The sequence below is a fragment of the Euleptes europaea genome, chromosome 10 (assembly GCF_029931775.1).
Source record: "Euleptes europaea isolate rEulEur1 chromosome 10, rEulEur1.hap1, whole genome shotgun sequence".
Classification (NCBI taxonomy): domain Eukaryota; kingdom Metazoa; phylum Chordata; class Lepidosauria; order Squamata; family Sphaerodactylidae; genus Euleptes; species Euleptes europaea.
In genome coordinates, this window is record NC_079321.1 from 19,924,052 (window position 1) to 19,942,645 (window position 18,594).

The window sequence follows — 18,594 nt, forward strand, 5'->3', positions numbered from 1 at the left end:
TATGCCGGGAAGCGGGAGGGGAATAGAGAGCATTGAGTGTATGGTGGAGGCTTCTCTGGGATTTGCCCATTTGCGCTATGTACATGATTTGCCAGGTGTTGTCTTTATGGAGGCCGGGGCTCCTGCCTGCTGAACGGGAAGCACCGTTAAGCCATTCCTACCTCCTGTGCCACTCATCCTCCCCACCACTCGTGGTCCTTTCCCCTTTCTTTCCTTCCCCCCAGCTTGGAGGTACAGGATTGATGTTCTTGGTGATGTTCTTTGTATGCAAAGGCAGGGAATTGGATAACTAGGGTTGCCAACCTCCAGGTACTAGCAGGAGATCTTCTGCTATTACAACTGATCTCCAGCTGATAGAGATCAGTTCACCTGGAGAAAACAGCCGCTTTGGTCATTAGACTCTATGGCATTGAAGTCCCTCCCCTCCCTAAACCCCGCCCTCCTCAGGCCCTGCCCCAAAAACCTCCTGCCAGTGGCGAAGAGGGACCTGGTAGGCTGGCAACCCTATGGATAACAGAGTGCCGGCGGTGCGGCAATGGGAGGGTCGGTCTAGAGTCTGACCGACCCAATTTCAAATCTCAACTCTGCTGTGGAAACGTGCTGGGTGACCTTGAGCCAGTCACATACCCTCAGCCTCACCCACCTCTCATTGTTGTTACGAGGATGAAATGGGAGTAGCCACTTTGGTTCCTCATCGAGGAGGAAAGAATAAATGAAGGAAAATATAAATTGAGGAAGGTATAAACAAAGGAAGAGGAAGGTATAAAAGAGGTAAAAAAGTAAATAGATGTCAGAAGTTGTTTTTCTACAAGTGTTTGTTTCTGTTGTTGTTTTGAGCAAGATCGTTCCTTTTAGAATCATCGCTGTGAGCCCCACCACCAAGGCTCCTCCACAACCCCCACCTTTCCCCTCCCCTGGCATTCCACTCTTATTTTTCCTTTTCTATCCTGGGTTTTGTTTTGGTGTGTGAGCAGAGTGATTTCTCCCATCTTGATGTGTATTTTCTGATTTGAATTTGCCCTGTTTCTGGAGTTGTTGGCTCTAGGCTTTCTGTGCAACAAGTCCCACTTGGGGCTGTTTACAGTATTTTTCCCTATTGCTTTGCACACCTGTCCCCATGCTTAGGGGTTGTGAGTTTCATGTATAAGAGGCTTGTGAAGAGGGATCTAAGGCCTTTTGAAGGATATTAGCTCTGACTACAGGTTATAAATATCAGCATTGATCTATTTCCTTTATAGGCATCTTTGATGCTTGATATTTCCCTTTGGAATTTGCCCTTTTCACTTTGGAGTTGCCCTTTTCCTTCAAAAGAAGAACATTTGCTGCCCATTGTAAGTTTTTTCAATAAGCTGAAAACATTTTTTGTAAATATACAAGAATTAACTTTCGATCTAGCATGACAGTTCTACCAAATACTCCAAAAAGGGTTCATACTGCTTTACAGTCACCAGAGGGCACTCAAAGAGCCTGTTCAATCCTTTTTTCTTTACGCTGTTTGTTTTTAAGAATAGTTTTATCAATGATTACATTTTTTAGGACTGTCATCTCCACTAAGGCCTAGGAAGCAAAACCCTCTTATCATGCGTATTCGGACTGCGAAGTACGTCAATACATCAGATTGCAACCAACAAGGTACGTTATATTTTTCTCTTTAATCCTTCTGCAATATGTAAAAGTTTTTCTTCTACTAAATTCAGTTTTAATAAAAAGAAACCCCTCTAGGGAAATGTTGCATTGGATTACTTTTCTTAGACAAGACTTGCCAACTTACCATAACTATATGTTCACCAAATCTTCTTGGCAAATGCGGGTTTAAATGAAACACTGTGCATTCCTGGCTATTGCTGTCTTGACTGCCAAATTATATTTTCGGCACCAGACCCAGGTCTGGCAAGCTGGGTCTCTCCTGAACAGCCAGACAGGGCACAACCTGACTGTGGTTTGCAGGAGGCAGGGAGGGTGCTTTATTCTCCCCTCTATAATATTTATTCTCAACACCACCACATTCCCTGTGGTGATCAAATGGTGGGGAAGGCATGAGGAAGGATAAAGCAGTGTGCCCTCCTCACCACCGCAGACTACATCCTCTGGCTTTGCAGATCGTCAAGGGAGAACCAGATCTATTGCTGAATGGAGTTGCTGGCTCCAAACTCCCAGAATTGACCTGTACCTTTTAGAGCTGTATAGCAGACAGAAAACTGCACCCCCTCCCCCCTTCCCTGAGAGGAGATGCTGTACCTGGCAGAATTTTTTTCTTCCGTGCTGCTCTTAAAGACACAGAAGCCCTTAAGGGTCTGCACTTTGTAGATTTAGTCTTGAGGGAAGCAATTCTAGGAGATGTGGCAACTGTGTCTCTCATAATGGCACAGAAAAGGATCCCTTTTCAGCTCTGCAGAAGTCTTTTTTTTCCCTTTGCTCCTGCCTGAAATGAACGTTGAATCATCCCAGGCTGCCTGTCTGTAGTCATGGTCGTACCCAGACACTCACTACCTTAGACCCAGGAATGCAATCTTTTCTTGGTTGGATTTCTGTGCCTTTGACAATTATTGCAGCTAAACAAACAAACAAACAAACAGGAGTGGTGCCTTTAAAGTTGAGCAAAATTTTATTCCAGCATAAATGTTCTTGGATTGGAGCCCACTTCTCCAGATGCAACTCAGTTTCCCTCCTTAGGCAGACCCTTTAGGTAGGAAGTATAACAAGGGTTAAAATTGGGATGAAGGAGCGATGAAATGCAGGAAGATCAGGGTGGAACTCGATTACCTTATGTAAAATTCAGATCTAATGGGGGGAAATACAGAGACCATTCACTAGTTTTTCTAAACTGGTTAACGCCTGTAAGGTATACCACAGTATACAAATATATGGGTGGGTCTCTTAGAACAGCACTGTGGGCAAGGGGGTGAATACAAAAGGGGGTGATGTCTCCTTGCCTCCAGAGTGAATCCTCCAGAGGGCTGCTGCACCATGGGGTTTTGTGGGGCCCACTGTGGGTGTTTGGGGGGCCATGGTGCTCTCTGCCCAGGGTCCACCAAAGCCTGGAACCAACCCTGCAGAGCACCGCTGGTGTGACCCATAGCTCCCAACCAGTCCAATGCTTCATCTGTGATCTACATCCAGTCCTGGATAATGATACTTATTTCTGACAGTCCTTGAGCGGCAGGTTTTTCCTTGCTTACAAAGGACAAACAGGTCAGTTCCTATGTAAAAGAATACATGGACACAACTCTAATATTAAAAACGGCAGTATTCAGAAACCAGTAATCAGTCTTCCAGGTCATTCTGTTGCTGATCTCAATCGCTGTTCTCCTGGAAAGAACTATAAAGGGAGAATCCAGTGTGAAAGTGCTGAATTAGAATTCAGCCTTACTCAGGAGAGTGTTCTTAGGATTGCACTGTTTCCCCCCATCCAGGATTGAAGAAGGACTTGGGATTTTGTGACTTCAGGAGTTACCTATCTTAGTAAAACCACACATAAGGTAAAAGATCTGCATAATAAGGAACTGCAGTATTGCAACTCAAGAAATGAGCTCTAGCCCATGAAAGCTTATGCTGGAAATAACATTTTATCCATGTTTTACTCCAGTGTAATCGGCACTAAACTCAGGACTACTCTGCCCATGTTCGAAACTAGTCGTCCAGAACAATCCAGAAAAGACAATGCCCCATTTTGCATGGTCAATTTTGATGCTCGCTCAAAGCTCGTTTTTAAAATGCGACTTTAAAAATGCTTATTTATGGTCCCGATGCAAAAGGAGAAATTTCACCCCCACTCGCCTACTCCTTTGTTCCTGTTTGCATAGCTATCAGCATGTGCTTAGCTAACGCGCCTCTGTTGTTTTGCATAGTTCCTTGAGGGGGAATCTTCATGGAAAACACCAAAGGTCGCGTTAAATGGGCTCTTTACTAATGTGAAGCAGGTATGCACCGGCTTTACAGTCACTTCCGGAATGACGGTTCAGCGTGCAAAGTTTAAAAAAAAAATTGGGGCAATTCAGCCTGGAACGGGCTGCTAATTACCATGCAAAAATGGCCTAAGAAACAAATTGTCCCTTAACTTTGCAATCAAATTCCACTGAAACCAGTGGCATACCTCAAGAAGCCTTTTCAATTTGTCTACAGTCCAAGCTGGAGAGGGTTTTTGTTAAAGCAACTGTGGTGTTTTGCTATGTAAATATTGTGTGTGTGTTTTATTTCTGTGGTTTCATGTGGAGTTGCTGTGGGTTAAAATGCAGACCTCTAGAATAAGAAAGAGTAGGTGAGGGAAGTGTGTTATTATTGGATAGTAGCTGTACCCTAGAGTTGACTGGTTTGTTCAGAGGGGTTTATGTGAAGGAGAAGAAGAGAGCTGAGTGGGTGTAAAGATTGAGGAAGGTCCTGTGGAAAGTGTTATCTATGTTCTTTGTGGAAGTTATTAGCCTGAGTGGCAAGTGAGGAAAATAAACCTTTGTGGCTAGGTTCGTTTAAGGAACTTTTGATAAAGAAGGAGAACTGTACCTATCTGAAACCATTATGCTTATGAACCATGCTGAAACTGCTATGCCATTGTACTTCTAAATAAACTCTCTGTATGTTTAAGTAGAAACAGCTGTTTTATTTAAAGGATCCCCTTTTATCTCAGAGCCACTCCCACTCGCTGACTGTTCTGTCATTCAACCAGATATAACTAAGCCCTCCTGTTCTTTGGGTTCAACTAAGAAGCCTAAGGCTTTAGTGGCAGCAAAAATAAGTAGGAAGGCATGGAGGCAGCATAGCACACATCATATCAGAACACTACAGAGGCACCATTACAGGTGTTACATACAAGAAGTCTCAGAAAGAAGCAAAACGTTACAGCAGCCTTTTAGTGTGAAAAGCCAGTTTTGCATCACTGGAATTTGGCTCCAATATCGCCAGAAGAAGTTTGAATGCTAGGAGGAATTTCACACAAAATAAATAACACATTTTGTTGTAAAATAGTTTGGTGGGGATTAACAATACACTAAGGCCTCTTCCTGGAAGAAGGAATGAGAGCTTTTGGCAGATATTCTGTCAAGGGGTTCCAGAATTTCAAAGGGGCGGCTTTTAGAGAGAACAAAATGTTCTTAGTTGTCAGAAACTTGCATTCCCCTCATCGCTGAAAGCTTCCTCAACTTTTTAAATTAATGCATTCATTTTCACCTGTGTCTACTTTACATATACAAAAACACGTACAGTGTGAATGTAATAAACATGCGTTTCATTGTTTTCCCTAGAGATTCCTAGTTTGGCCATGTGTCTCTTTCTGTATATTCCTGAAGCATTCACTACAAGTGCCTGCTTGTCCTTTTGTTATTGACTGATCCAGCCTAGGGATGCAGACAGGGTCCTTGGAAGTGTGGGCGCCTCTACTTGTGCTCGGGACCCATGCCTGTCCTGGCTTTTACAGTCTTATCGGAGAAAGGTATTGGAGTAATTAGTGAAAATCATCGATTCTTTCCTGATTGAGGGGGGCTCTCCTTAGGCCTGTGAAGGAGGCAGTTGTTAAGCAGAAGTTATTATCAGAAAACCTTTGTCGGGTAGGGATGAGGGGGCCGATTACAAGCCAGTCTCCAATATACCATTTCTAGGGAAAGTGATAGTGTGTGTGGTGGCAGAGCATTTCCATGGTTTCCTTCTTCAGTCTGGTTTCAGACCTGGGTTTGGTACCAGGACGATGAAGAAGAAGAGTTGGTTTTTATATGCCGACTTTCTCTACCACTTAAGGAAGAATCAAACCAGCTTGCAGCCACCTTCCCTTCCCCACAACAGACACCCTGTGAGGTAGGTGGGGCTGAGAGAGTGTGCCTAGCCCAAGGTCACCCAGTTGGCTTCATGTGTAGGAGTAGAGAAACAAATCCAATTCACCAGATTAGCCTCCGCCACTCATGTGGAGGAGTGGGGAATCAAATCCGGTTCTCCAGATCAGAGTCCACCGCTCCAAACCACTGCTTTTAACCACTACGCTATGCTGGCTCTCTAGGACAGCTTTAGTTGCACTGGTAGATGATTTTCGTTTAAAGCTGGAAAGGGGACAATCATCCCTCTTGATACTGTTGGACCTCTCATTGTCCTTTAACACAGTTGACTACTCCATTGTTATACACTGGCCTGAATACGGACTTGGTATTAAGGGTGTAGCTCTTCAGTGGTTTCATTCTTTTATGTCTGACTGGACACAAAGAATTTCCATTGGAGGTCCATGTAAATGACCCCCAGTTTTATATGTCATTATCCAAGCCTCCAGATGCATGCATCTTGGTTCTGAACCGGTGCTTTGAGGCTCTGGTCAGGTGGCTAAGGCAGAACAAGCTGGATCTGAATCCAGACAGGACAGGGGCCATGCTGATTGGGAAGGATGATATAGAGAGACTGATGTTTGCTTTTTCAGAGCATGTTAAAAGCTTGGGGGCTTTCATGGGCCCTGTCTTGCTCTTTGGAAAGCAAATTGACATGGCGGCCAGGAGCACCTTCTGTCAGCTGCATCTGTTTCGCCCACTCTCTTCTTACCTAGACTCAGCCAGTCTAGCCGTGCTGGTCCATTCTTCTGTAACTTCACGGTTGGATTACTGCAGTACGCTCTGAGTGGGGCTGCCCTTGAAGACAACCTGGAAACTACAGAATGCAGCAACCCAACTATTGTCAAGGGCTAGTCATCAGGAACATTTTATTTATTTATATTTTATTCAGTTTATACCCCACCCTCCCCCAGCAAAGCCAGGCTCAGGGCAGCTTCCAACAACAGACATGACACTTCAATATATATAATATATAAATCAAAAGCATACAATTTAAAACCACAAATCCTAGTTTCACTTCAACAGATGGCATTCAGATTTCATACCTACTGTATAATGGTAATCTCAGTGGTGAGTTGGTTCGCAGGAATGGTAAATAATGGTCAACAACTACTCAGAGCAACAAGATCCTCCAAAGAGTGGAGACAGGGAGGAAAGAAAAGAGGGGGAGGGAAAGGAAAGGGGAGGGAGGGAGGGAGGCAGCTGATCTACTTAACTGTTGCTGCCTCAACCATATGCCTAGCTGAATGTCTCCATCTTGCAGGCCCTGCGGACCTGAGTAAAATCCCGCAGGCACGGGTCTCATTAGATCGAGAGTTCTACAAGGCAGGGGCCAGAGCCGAAAAGGCCCTGGCACTGGTTGAGGACAGCCATATGGTTCTGGAGCCAGGGACCACCAGCAAGTTATTTCCTTGTTAAAAGCTTGGGGGTATACCAGGAGAAGTGGTCTTGCAGATACAAAGCATAAAGCTCTCTGAGGGGGTATACCAGGAGAGGTGGCCTGCAGATACAAAGGTCCCAGATCATTTAGGGCTTTAAAAGTCAGTACCAAAACCTTGAAATTGATCCAGTACTGAATCTGGAACCACTACAGTTTTCAAAGTGCAGGATGTATATGTGCTCTCCATGGGGTCCCTGTAAGAACCCACACTGCTGCATTCTGGACCAGATGCAATTTCTGGAGCAACTTCAAGGGCAGCCCTGCATAGAGTGAGTTACAGTAGAGGTGACAGTTGCATGGATCACTGTAGCCAGGTCTGCACGGGGCAGGTAAGGGACCAGCTGCCGGACTTGATGGAGTTGGAAAAATTCCGTCTTAGCCATATTTGTGATCTGGGCCTCTCGTCATAGTAGGGGCCTGGCAAACGTACCCTCTTCCTACAACAGCGTGGCACTTGTGGGCAATGTCGTGAGGCCACCAGTAAGTTTCTTGGTGCCCAATCATTTCTTCCTCAAAGCAAATAGTTGATCCTGGTTTTCCTCTACTTTATTTTAGAAGACCCGAGGAGACCTTACCTTTAGGTCTGCAGTGAGTGCCCATAAAGAAGTAGTTGCCTTCATCATAGAATACACTTGGCTTGGAATCTTCTGGCATTTCGTGATTGCCACCGATGGCAACCGTTTAGCTACTATGACTGTAAACATGGTGGGGTTAATGGGGTGGAGGGGTAACTTAAAGACATTCCTGTTTATTTTGGGAGGAAGTTTTACTTGTAAAAGCTGATCAGGGTAAAAATAACCGAGAGTAAGACTAACAATTCCTAAGCACTAAAATACACACTAGGACTTGGCAACAAGGTTCTACAAGGTTCTGTTGGTTATGGGAAAACCACTGATTTCTTTGAAACCTTACCTGGGAATATGGCAGGCCCGCCTATGGATGAAGGATGGCTGTATCTGTGGACCCTCCAGATGCAAATAAGTAAATTATGTTCTCACAGGTGTAACCAGCTATATGGAACCAACTAAGCAACTCTGTGGCAGCATTCTATAGGAGAAAAAAAGGGGGCCGCACCAAAACAAAACAGACAAAACACAACAATTGGTGCAAGGGGAAAGAATTTAAAATGTAATGATTAAAATACCCCTACGCATTTTGCACAAACATTTTAAGGGGAATTTTCTCTGCTTAAGCATCCCATGCCAGCAATAAAACAATTATGAACCCATGCAAGCAATAAGTTATTTATGTTCATAATTGTTTTATTGCTGGCATGGGATACTTAAGCAGAGAAAGATTCCCCTGAAGAAGGTCGTGCGAAACGCGTAGGGGTACTTTAATGATTAAATTTAAAATTTTATTCCTTTGCACCAAGCATTCTGTAAGAGGAAGCCATTTTATTGCTATGGTAGATAAAAAGGATTTTGTTTCTCTCTCCTAGCTCCCTTGACATCTAGTGAAACAAAAGGGGGTGAAGGAAGGATTAAGGACTGATGTGTGCAAGAGCGGGCAGGTATTAGAACCAATATGAACATTCAGAGAATTTTTTAAAATCTTTAAATTTTCCGATGACACCATTATATGAATAAGAAATTAAAATTAGACTTCTGTGAAATCTTAACTTCAGAACCTCCTTTTTTTTCATCTTTTGATTTGGGTTGTGCCACGTACAGATGTGAAACATGCTATCTGTCCAAATAATGTCAAAATGTTAACTGTTATGATATACCAATTATCAAATACTGTAAGATCTGCAATTATTATATGCCAAATACCAATCAAGAATACTCTGCGCTCATTCAGAGAATATCCAGTGAGTATCCTGTAGCCAAAATTTTGCCCCGCTTTCTCCATTCAACTTTGTTTTAGCTTACACAAAACCGGCCCTGCGCATTGAATCAGACCAGGGGATTTCAGCAGTGGCTCGAGGGAAATGTATTGAACCCGTACTGCCACCCAGTGGAGATCACCTAAGAAATGCAAGATTCTATGACAAAACATGCCTCCAAAAAGATTCATTATTTGTAGTAGTTGTTAATGTTGCAGATCCATGCAAAATAACGAAAAGCATTAAGGAGGAAGAAGAAAAAGTAAACCCGACTATATACACATCCTCTGTAGGATTCAAACTGACTAATGCTTTAAAAATGTGGATAGCCATGCTCTCTTTAGGTGTTCTGCCACTATTAATAATGCAAAATGCAACCATATAATATGCCACACATTCTTTTCCCCTAGCAGCTCTGTAAAAAAATCATGCAGTGATGACTCGAATGCTTTTACTGCTGCTGCTGCTTCTTGGGCCCTTCTGTTCACCGTCACCTCGGCTTCTGGTATGTAACAATCAGCTGCTTATAAGCTTGTAAATATCTTTCTATTGCTCTTATTATCACAGCAGCTGGGGTTCTGACCTGCCGCGATTACTCAGACCTAGCCATTTCCATGTGGGGACAGATCCCTTGAAGATGCTCTTCACATCTAGCCTTGAAGAGTGCAGGTGTTGCTATCCTTGGTGTAGTTTGGGTAGGCCAGTTCTCACCAAAACCAAAGTCTCCTGCTGCTCAGGAATAGACCCATATAGGGTTGCCAACCACCAGGAAGTAGCTGGAGATCTCCTGCTATTACAACTGATCTCCAGCCGATAGAGATCAGTTCCCCTGGAGAAATTGGCCGCTTTGGCCATTGGGCTCTCTTGCATTGAAGTCCCTCCCCTCCCCAAACCCCGCCCTCCTCAGGCTCCACCCCAAAAACCTCTCGCCGGTGGCAAAGAGGGACCTGGCAACCCTAGACCCACACCATGAATAACAATCTGGTTCCTGGTATGGAACAGGAACCCTTCGTCATCATTACCATCATCATCAGTAGTAGTAGTAGTAAAATAACATTTACAGCATTTTTACCTCACTGTTCCCGCAAGCAGCATGGGACATCATATATGATTCTCCCTTCCTCCGTTTTATCCTCACAACAATCCTGAGAAGCAGGTTGGGCTGAGGAAGAGTGACTAGCCCAAAGTCACCTCATTAGCTTCATGACTGAATGGGGATTTGAACCCAAGTCTTCCTGCTTCTACTCTGACATTTTAACAACTGCAGCTAGGGTTACCAACTCCAGGTTAGGAAATACCTGGAGATTTGGGGGCAGAGCCTGGGGAGGGGGTGGTTTGGGGACGGGAGGGAGCTCAGCAAGGATCTGATACCATAGAGCCCACCCTCCAAAGCAGCCATTTTCTCCAGGGGAACTGATCACTGTACTGGAGATCAGTTGTAATACCGGGGGGATCTCCAAGCCTCACCTGGAGGTTGGCAACCCTAACTGCAGCACACAAGCTCACTCCATCTGAGGAGCGCCAACTTTCAGCCCTGTTTAACGTAGGTGCTCCACAAGATGAGAAATTTGTTGAGACCCGGACTAGTTTAGGATCCCACCCAGTTAGAAGCACCACTTTCACCGAGTATGTGGGTGTGTGCTTTCATTTCTAGCCTGGTCAGAGAAGCAGCAAGATCAGTGTGTGCCACTTCCGATCTGGCAAGGCCCGTGGTGAAATGGGAGCACAAATCCTGCCCGGAGCGCAGTTCCAGGAAATCCTGTTGATGTCTCCGCTGCTGAGCCACGAGCGCTATTACCGAGATGGAGTACGGGAGGAGAAATTAGGAGTTTCACAGATGATATTCTGGCCAGGGCACTTAAAAAAACAAAACCCAGAGTCAGGCCTGGACTTTAAATAAATATTTTGCTTCTCCCTTTCAGGAAAAGCATGACTGCCTGCTGGAAAACAGTCAACTACGGCAGAGGTTGAAAACGCTCCAAGACCTTTCCCATGTGTGTGAACTACAGCTGAAAGACCTCTTGGGGAACAACTATCACAGAAAAAAGAGCAAGATTTTCTCAGCCATGAGAACACAGCAGAATACAGTTTTGCCCTCAATTAGTGGAAGCCTCCTAGTCTATGACCAAGGTAAATTTGGCGAAACCTGTTTCTTGAGCTTCTGAGCATATGAAGCCACCTTATACTGAGGCGGATCACTGGCACATTAGCCCAATGGAACCTCTCTGTCTGGCAGCAGCTCTCTGGAGTCTCTGGGAGAGACTCCCAAAGTCTTCCCCAAAGCTTGCTACCTGAGGGCCAAACTGTGTGTTAAATCCACCACGAGATTGCCGTAGGGACTTGCAGCAGAATGCCAACTTCAAGTTCCCCATGACAACTCAATTCACAAACGCCGCAGGGGCCTGGATCAGATCAGGATCACAGCCTAGAGGAAGACAGGCTCCAGCCTTCTCTCAGCAGCATTTTTCCAATCTGAAAAGGCCCGGGGGGCATTATTTGTTCCATTAGGGGGCTGCATGGGCACTGACCCTGGCTGACATTGTTTTACCAGGTTGATAATTGCACACATCTTATATGGGAGACATATACAGCCCAGCATAACAACTTGAGACAATCTTGCCAGATGTTTGTGTAATGGCAATATATTGTACAACCTATTACATGCCTGGTCTGTTTTATATTGTCTGCATGTGTATATATATCTGTGAATGTGTGCATGTTTTACATGGGTTTCAAATAGACCACTGAGGAAGGCCATATTGGCCGAAACACGTCTGGCATGTAGTTATAGATATCAACCTTAGGAAATGCCATTGTGCTGTTTTAACGTTTTTAAATAATTTTAATATTGACATGGCACTTCTAATAAATTATATTTTCATCATTTATATATTTTATATTTATATATTTTTTCATCCCATCCAGCTTCTGTTTTCTAGGTTGGGTTTTATTTCCCTCTTTTTTCTTTTACTTGTGCACTGACCCTAACAAGGCAAAAAACACCCATGGGCTGCTTCAGGTCAGGCAAATGGCACAGGAGAAGACAAGAGCATGCAGTGACTGAAGAGGGCACCTGGTCCGGTCAGCATGTGTGTGCTTTCTGTCATTTCTTCCTCGTTCCTTTCCATTATTCAAGGCCTGTCCGCTAGTCATACCATTCACAGAACGCTGTTCTAGTGTTACCTCTGCATTGATTGAGCACCCCCTGTGGCAATCCCCTGTCTCTCCTTTGTATGTTGTTTTGCTTAGATTGTGCCATGGTGCTTAACAGCGGCAACACTGAAAGTGGCTACTACAGAATTAAACCTAGAGCCGACAGAGAACCTTTCCTTGTGTACTGCGACATGTCGGATGGGGAAGGATGGACTGTGATACAACGGCGCAGCAACGGCAAAGAGAATTTCTACAGGTACATGGCTGAGTATGGTCAGTAGCTCAGGGGGGATCGAAAGGCCCATTGTGACATAGAATAGGTATATTTTTTGTGCTGCTCAGACAGGTATTTGAGAACTTCTGTGTTAATAAGAAGTCTTCTTTTTTGCCTCCTAATGCCTTCTACCATTTTACAAAGATGGTCAATGCCTAATGCTTAGGGTTGCCAGCTCTGGGTTGGGAAATACCTGGAGATTTTTTAGGGTGGAGCATGAGGGGGGCAGGGTTTGGGGAGGGGAGGGACTTCAGTGCCATAGAGTCCAATTGCCAAAGCTGCCATTTTCTCCAGGTGAACTGATCTCTATCGACTAGAGATCATTTGCAATAGCAGGAGATCTCCAGCTAGTACCTGGAGGTTGGCAACTCTACTAATGCTACAAAATCCTAAGATTTCAAAATCACTGGAAGGAGGAGGGGAAATCTTGGAGGCTAATCAGGAAATGCTGTGTGCATGTGTACCTTCAAGTCACAACTGATTTATGGCGACCCCGTAGGGTTTTTAAGGCAAGAGAAGTTTGATTGCTGGCTTGCCATTGCCTGCATCCGTGTCATGCCCCGGGTAGTCCTTCGAGGTCACCCATCCAAATTCTAACCAGGACTGATCCTGCTTAGCTTCTGAGATCCAACCAGATCAGGCTGGTCTGGGGCTATCCAAGCCAGGGTGTATTATGAGGCTGGTAATTATTTCAGTTATGCATCTTGAAACAGTGAGGCAAAATATCTCCTTTCCTTTTCCCTAGATGGAGAATAAGGACTCTTTTAAAGCACCTTGAACTCGTGCCTTTTACTTCCTCTTGGAATATATGCTTGTACTCACATACTTTGGTTTAGAGATAAAAAATAACACAATCTTCTTGTGCAGAGCTGACAAATAAGCTGGCACAACCAACTTGGAGGGTAGCTTGGATGCAGCAGCAGGGAATTCCACTTCTTGTAGCTCAGTGCTGATATTTGTACATGTGTGTCTCTTCCTTGCAGAAGATGGGCTGATTACAGAGAGGGGTTTGGACAGCTCCAGAGCAAGGATGATGAATATTGGCTGGGGAATGACAAGATCTATGACCTGCTCCTTAGAAGTAAGGATGATAATTATGCATGCATTAATCTTGTAAACCACTGGTTCCCAGCCGGGGGTCCATGGACCCCCAGGGGTCCGCGAGAACTAAATTAAGGTCCACGAAACAAAGTTATAAACCCATAATAAATTAATATTTTCAATTAAAAGTTCTCTATTATAAAAAAACATATTCAAATATTATTCTAAGTTTAATGTTTAACTAACAGTTATGATTAAAGTTTATTTTCAAATTCTCTGAATTTTTATTTTGAACCTTGGGGTCCCTGCACCGAACAAAAAAGTCCTAGTGGTCCCTGGTCAAAAAAGGGTTAGGAACCATTGTTGTAAACCAATTCTTACCCAAATAAAATAGCAGGGTTGCTAAACCTTTTCTCCCCTTCAACTAATTTCCTGATCAAAATGCCCCTTCCCCTAAGTTGCTTTTCTACTTACAGGTAATTTGATATAATTAGTTTGTATCCAACCATCAATGAATAGGAGGCACACACAGTTTCCCACACAAAGAGCCAACGTGGTGCAGTGGTTAAGAGCGGTGGACTCTAATTGCAGAACTGGGTTTGATTCCCCACTCCTCCACATGAGCGGCGGACGCTAATCTGGTGAACCAGGTTGGTTTCCCCACTCCTACACATGAAGCCAGCTGGGTGACCTTGGGCTAGTCACAGCTCTCTTAGAGCTCTCTCAGCCCCACCTACTTCACAAGGTATCTGTTGTGGGGAGAGGAAGGGAAGGAGATTGTAAGCCGGTTTGATTCTCCTTAAAAGGTAGAGAAAGTCGGCATATAAAAAACAACTCTTCTTCCTCCTCTTCCTCCTCTCCATTCTTACAGCCCTTAGACAAATAAATCATAGGTCTGAAGAATCTTTGTAGAGGAATAGCCATAGCAGTTGGTGGGTTGCAGGGAGGAGGGACAAGGGGTGAAATCTATCTCTTTTTCCAGCAGAGCTGAATTTGCAGGAGAGGAAGGAGGAGCTATTTCACCCCTTTGCCCTGCCTCACTCCAGGTTCCCACAGAAGTTATATAACCTTAGGAATGATCTGCCCGAGGATTAGTGGGGAGTTGTAAGAACAGAATGGAGAGTAGGAAAATTCTGTCTTTCGTGTACAGAATAGTTGGAGACAGGTCACTGTAACCATGCTCAGGGATTCTGGGTGCTCCAAGAAATCCATTCACTTGATTCATGATATCCCAACAGAGGGTTCTGGTGAGTTTCTAACATAATACTTTATTTTCCAGGGGAAACGTTATTAAAAATTGACCTGATGGACTGGCAAGGGGAGACAAGATATGCAATGTATGACAATTTCCAGATGAAGAATGGGAAGGTCGGTAATCTGTTTTAAGGGCATTGAAAGAGATGGGCCTATTTGCCAATGAGAATAGATGCTTGGAGGGGATCTACTATATAAATGCCTCAGAAAGTTGTACTTAGTACACACTTAAATGAATGACCTGGACAGCTCCAGGCTAGCCTGATCTCATCAGATCTCAGAAGCTAAGCAGGGTCAAACCTGGCAAGTGTTTGGATGGGAGACCTCCATGGAATACCAGGGTCATGTTGCAGAGGCAGGCAATGGCAAACCACCTCTGAACATCTCTTGCCTTGAAAACCCTACGGGGTCGCCATAATTCAGCTCTGACTTGACAGCAAAAAAAGATAATGTAATAAAAAATACTTGGATTTGAGATATGAAGAGAACAGGCCCCTCCCCCAAGCTTCCATGTCCTGCGCTTTACCTTATGCATGGGGATTTCACCTGGGCTGAGCTCAGGAGAGAGGGAAGAATGGGTTAGCAGAGGGACGGGAAGTCCCAGGATTTGTGAGGGTTGGCAGCAAAGTCATCTCTAATGGACAGAAAGCTCATGCATAACTCCAAGGAACAACCGAGGCAGTCTGGGAGTGAACGTGAGTGAAAGTACCAGTGCATAAATGACCAATAATGTAGATGATAGCTGGTTGGAAGTTTGGACCTGAGGCCATTTAGAGCTCAAGGAAGGTTTGCTTCCTTGTGGATAGGCACCAAGGCTATTGGAGGGCTCTGTGACCTTCTGTGGTAACAAGATGAAGACTTCATTCTGCACATTGGGCCATGTAATTGGTTACTCATACTTGACTCTTCTTAAAAGATGTTTTTAATGGCGTTTCTTGTAGGATAAGTATAGGATATGGTTTGGCACCTTCTCTGGGACTGCAGGGGATGCTTTATCTGGAGGGGGCAATTATGAACAGCAGTGGTCTGCATCACTCAGTGGAATGCAGTTCTCTACCTACGACAAGGACAATGACCGGTTCCTGAAGGGCAACTGTGCAGAAGAGAACAAAGGCGGCTGGTGGTATAACAGGTGAGTTGACATGTAATGCTGAACATGGGAAGGGCTGTGGCTCAGTGGTAGAGCCTTTGCTTGGCATGCAGAAGGTCCCAGGTTCAATCCCCGGCATCTCCAGTTAAAGGGACCAGGCAAGCAGGCGATGTGAAAGACCTCTGCCTGAGACCCTGGAGAGCCGGTCTGAGTAGGCAATACTGACTTTGATGGACCAAGGGTCTGATTCAGTATAAGGCAGTTTCATGTGTTCAGGACAGGACAAGCAGGCCCTAAAAGCTGAATCAGTGCACTTGGACCTTTTTATAGTTACTCCAAATGTGGGAGTTGCGAGTTCTGGATTTCAGTGATCTGTCTGATGCATATATTGAGAACTCACATTTGTCTGTTAGCAGCAAGGACGGGAGACAATTCCATGTTTGGAAGAAAGGAAAGCAAGAACCCTCCATCATTTATTCTTATCATCATTTAAACTGAAACTTAATCATGACAAAATGGAGTTGCTGCTGGTGTGGGGTCTGACCTGGGAACGGGGATACCTCCTGTTCAAGATGGAGATGCACTCCCGCTAAAGGAGCGGGTTTGTAGCTTGGGGGGGGGGTTGCCGCTAGACCCAGGCCTCCTGTTGGATGAACAGGTGACAGCGGTAGCCAGGGGCTCATTTTACCAGCTTCAGCTGGATAGCCAACTGCAGCCATTCCTGGCCAGGAAAGATCTTGCCACTGTGGTGCATGCCCTAATAACATCTAGATTGGATTACTGCAGTGTGCTCTATGTGGGGCTGACCTTGAAGACTGTCTGGGAGCAACAGTTGGTACAGAATGCTGAGGCCAGAACGCTGACTGGGGTGGATAACAGGAACCGTATCACTCCAGTCTCGTTCCACCTACGCCGGCTCCCAATTTGCTTCCAGGCCCAATTCAAGGTACTGGTGTTAACCTTTAATGCCTTGGGGCCAACATACCTGAAGGGCTGCCTACTTCCATATGAACCTTACCTGAGCACTCCGATCATCTTTGGAGGCCCCTGCCATCTGAGGCAAGATAAGTGACAACCTGCAAAAGGGCCTTCTTGGTCGTGGTGCCAAAACTTTGGAACTCTCTCCGTGGGGAATTTTCTCTCTCTATCACTGTCTTCCCCCAGTGGGTAAAGACTACTTTGTTGTGTTTTGCATTCCCACAGTAACTCTTATTAGCCCACCTCCCTGCCTGTCTGTTTTATGTATTTATATTTTTATGTGTTTATATATTGTTTGATTTTTAATATCTGTTTTTGTATTTAAATACACTTTAATGTCTAAAATGTTTTAATGTTTGCTGCCTCGGGGAACCTGAATCAGGTAGACAGGTGGGATAGAAATTTCTTAAGTAAATAAATAAAGCATCTTTTGAGGAAATATTTGCCACTTCAAGAGATGGGAAAGTGAATATTTGAATTGTGCTGCTTCATAAAAAGGATGTTCATGAACATGCTGCTTTAAGATGAAAAGGGTGTGGCATGCTTTCCTCCGAAGACAGGTTAACTCATTACATTTTATCCTTACCTTTTCCCAGATCTGCAAATTATGTGTAAATGCTATGCGATTTGTGTGTGTGTGTGTAAAGTGTCGTCAAGTCGCAGCCGACTTATGGCGACCACTTTTGGGGTTTTCATGGCAAGAGACTAACAGAGGTGGTTTGCCAGTGCCTTCCTCTGCACAGCAACCCTGGTATTCCTTGGTGATCTCCCATCCAAATACTAACCAGGGCTGACCCTGCTTAGCTTCTGAGATCAGGCTAGCCTGGGCCATCCAAGTCAGGGCGCTATGCAATTTACCACATATTAAATCATTGTAGAGGTACAAGCAGTTGTCAAGCAGCGTGATAGTTCCATTTAGAACCTTTCAGTCTGTTCCTCTGCACAAACCTTACCATTAAAACAAAGGCAATTTATACAAAAATGACAGCATCTGTATTTTTAAGAGGATTCTCAGTGGGACAAGAAGGACAGGAAGACGCACTGTGGGCCAATGCAAACGTCACTTCAAAATACCAGCTACGCATGGCTTTATCATGGCTGGTAACCAAGGTTTTGCATAGAGAAGATTGATGGAGGAGTAACTTTTTGCTTTACATTTTTTTGAATGAGATCGTAACATTGAAAGCAAACTTACGTACAGAGGCTGAAGTCTGGACTGAAATACCCACAATAGTGGTTTTATGCATTTGTGCCAAAGTTTTGCCCTCTGTTAACACCTCGTTTTTGTTTTTACCTCTCCTCCCTTCCTGTCCACAAGATGCCATGCAGCAAATCTAAACGGACAATATTACAAAGACGGGGAATATACCGGATCCTTCGACAATGGAGTAGTTTGGGCGACGTGGAGAGGGCTGTGGTATTCTCTCAAATACACAGCCATGAAGATCAGGCACCTGTCTTTCGTTGACATACAAAGTGGAGACGGTGAACCCTAAAGCGATCCAACTATGCATGTCAAAGACAGTATATAGTGCAAATAACCCCCTTTTAGGCATTATAGGCATTCCTCAGCTAGATTTAAAAACCAGTTCAGTTGCAAGTGACAGAAATAGAGCTACACCGGCTCAGCAGCAGCTTCTAATTTTTTACAAAGAATACGCCATGAACTGTGGCGCAGTTCCCATGTTCTGCTTTGGGCTTCCCATAGCAATGGATTGTCTGTATCTGCTAGTTGGCCAG

The 18,594-nt window shown here is 44.5% G+C and overlaps 1 protein-coding gene across 1 annotated transcript; it reads left to right on the forward strand.

The window, feature by feature from the left end:
- Nucleotides 1–6,339: 6,339 nt before the first annotated feature.
- LOC130483967 (fibrinogen-like protein 1) lies at nucleotides 6,340–18,388 on the forward strand. Its single transcript, XM_056856882.1, has 9 exons — nucleotides 6,340–6,472; nucleotides 7,060–7,172; nucleotides 10,719–10,871; nucleotides 10,987–11,194; nucleotides 12,314–12,473; nucleotides 13,475–13,572; nucleotides 14,812–14,900; nucleotides 15,728–15,918; nucleotides 18,173–18,388. The coding sequence occupies exons 1-9, from the start codon at nucleotides 6,340–6,342 to the stop codon at nucleotides 18,348–18,350; spliced, it is 1,323 nt and encodes a 440-aa protein (XP_056712860.1). The 3' UTR covers nucleotides 18,351–18,388.
- Nucleotides 18,389–18,594: the final 206 nt, after the last annotated feature.

Bases quoted from the DNA above. Each gene is read 5' to 3' on its own strand.
- LOC130483967 (XM_056856882.1), top strand. From the start codon at position 6,340: ATGCTGATTGGGAAGGATGATATAGAGAGACTGATGTTTGCTTTTTCA. The intron at 11,195-12,313 runs GTAAATTTGGCG...TGTTTTGCTTAG, and splicing joins CCTCCTAGTCTATGACCAAG to ATTGTGCCATGGTGCTTAAC. The intron at 15,919-18,172 runs GTGAGTTGACAT...CCTGTCCACAAG, and splicing joins GGCGGCTGGTGGTATAACAG to ATGCCATGCAGCAAATCTAA.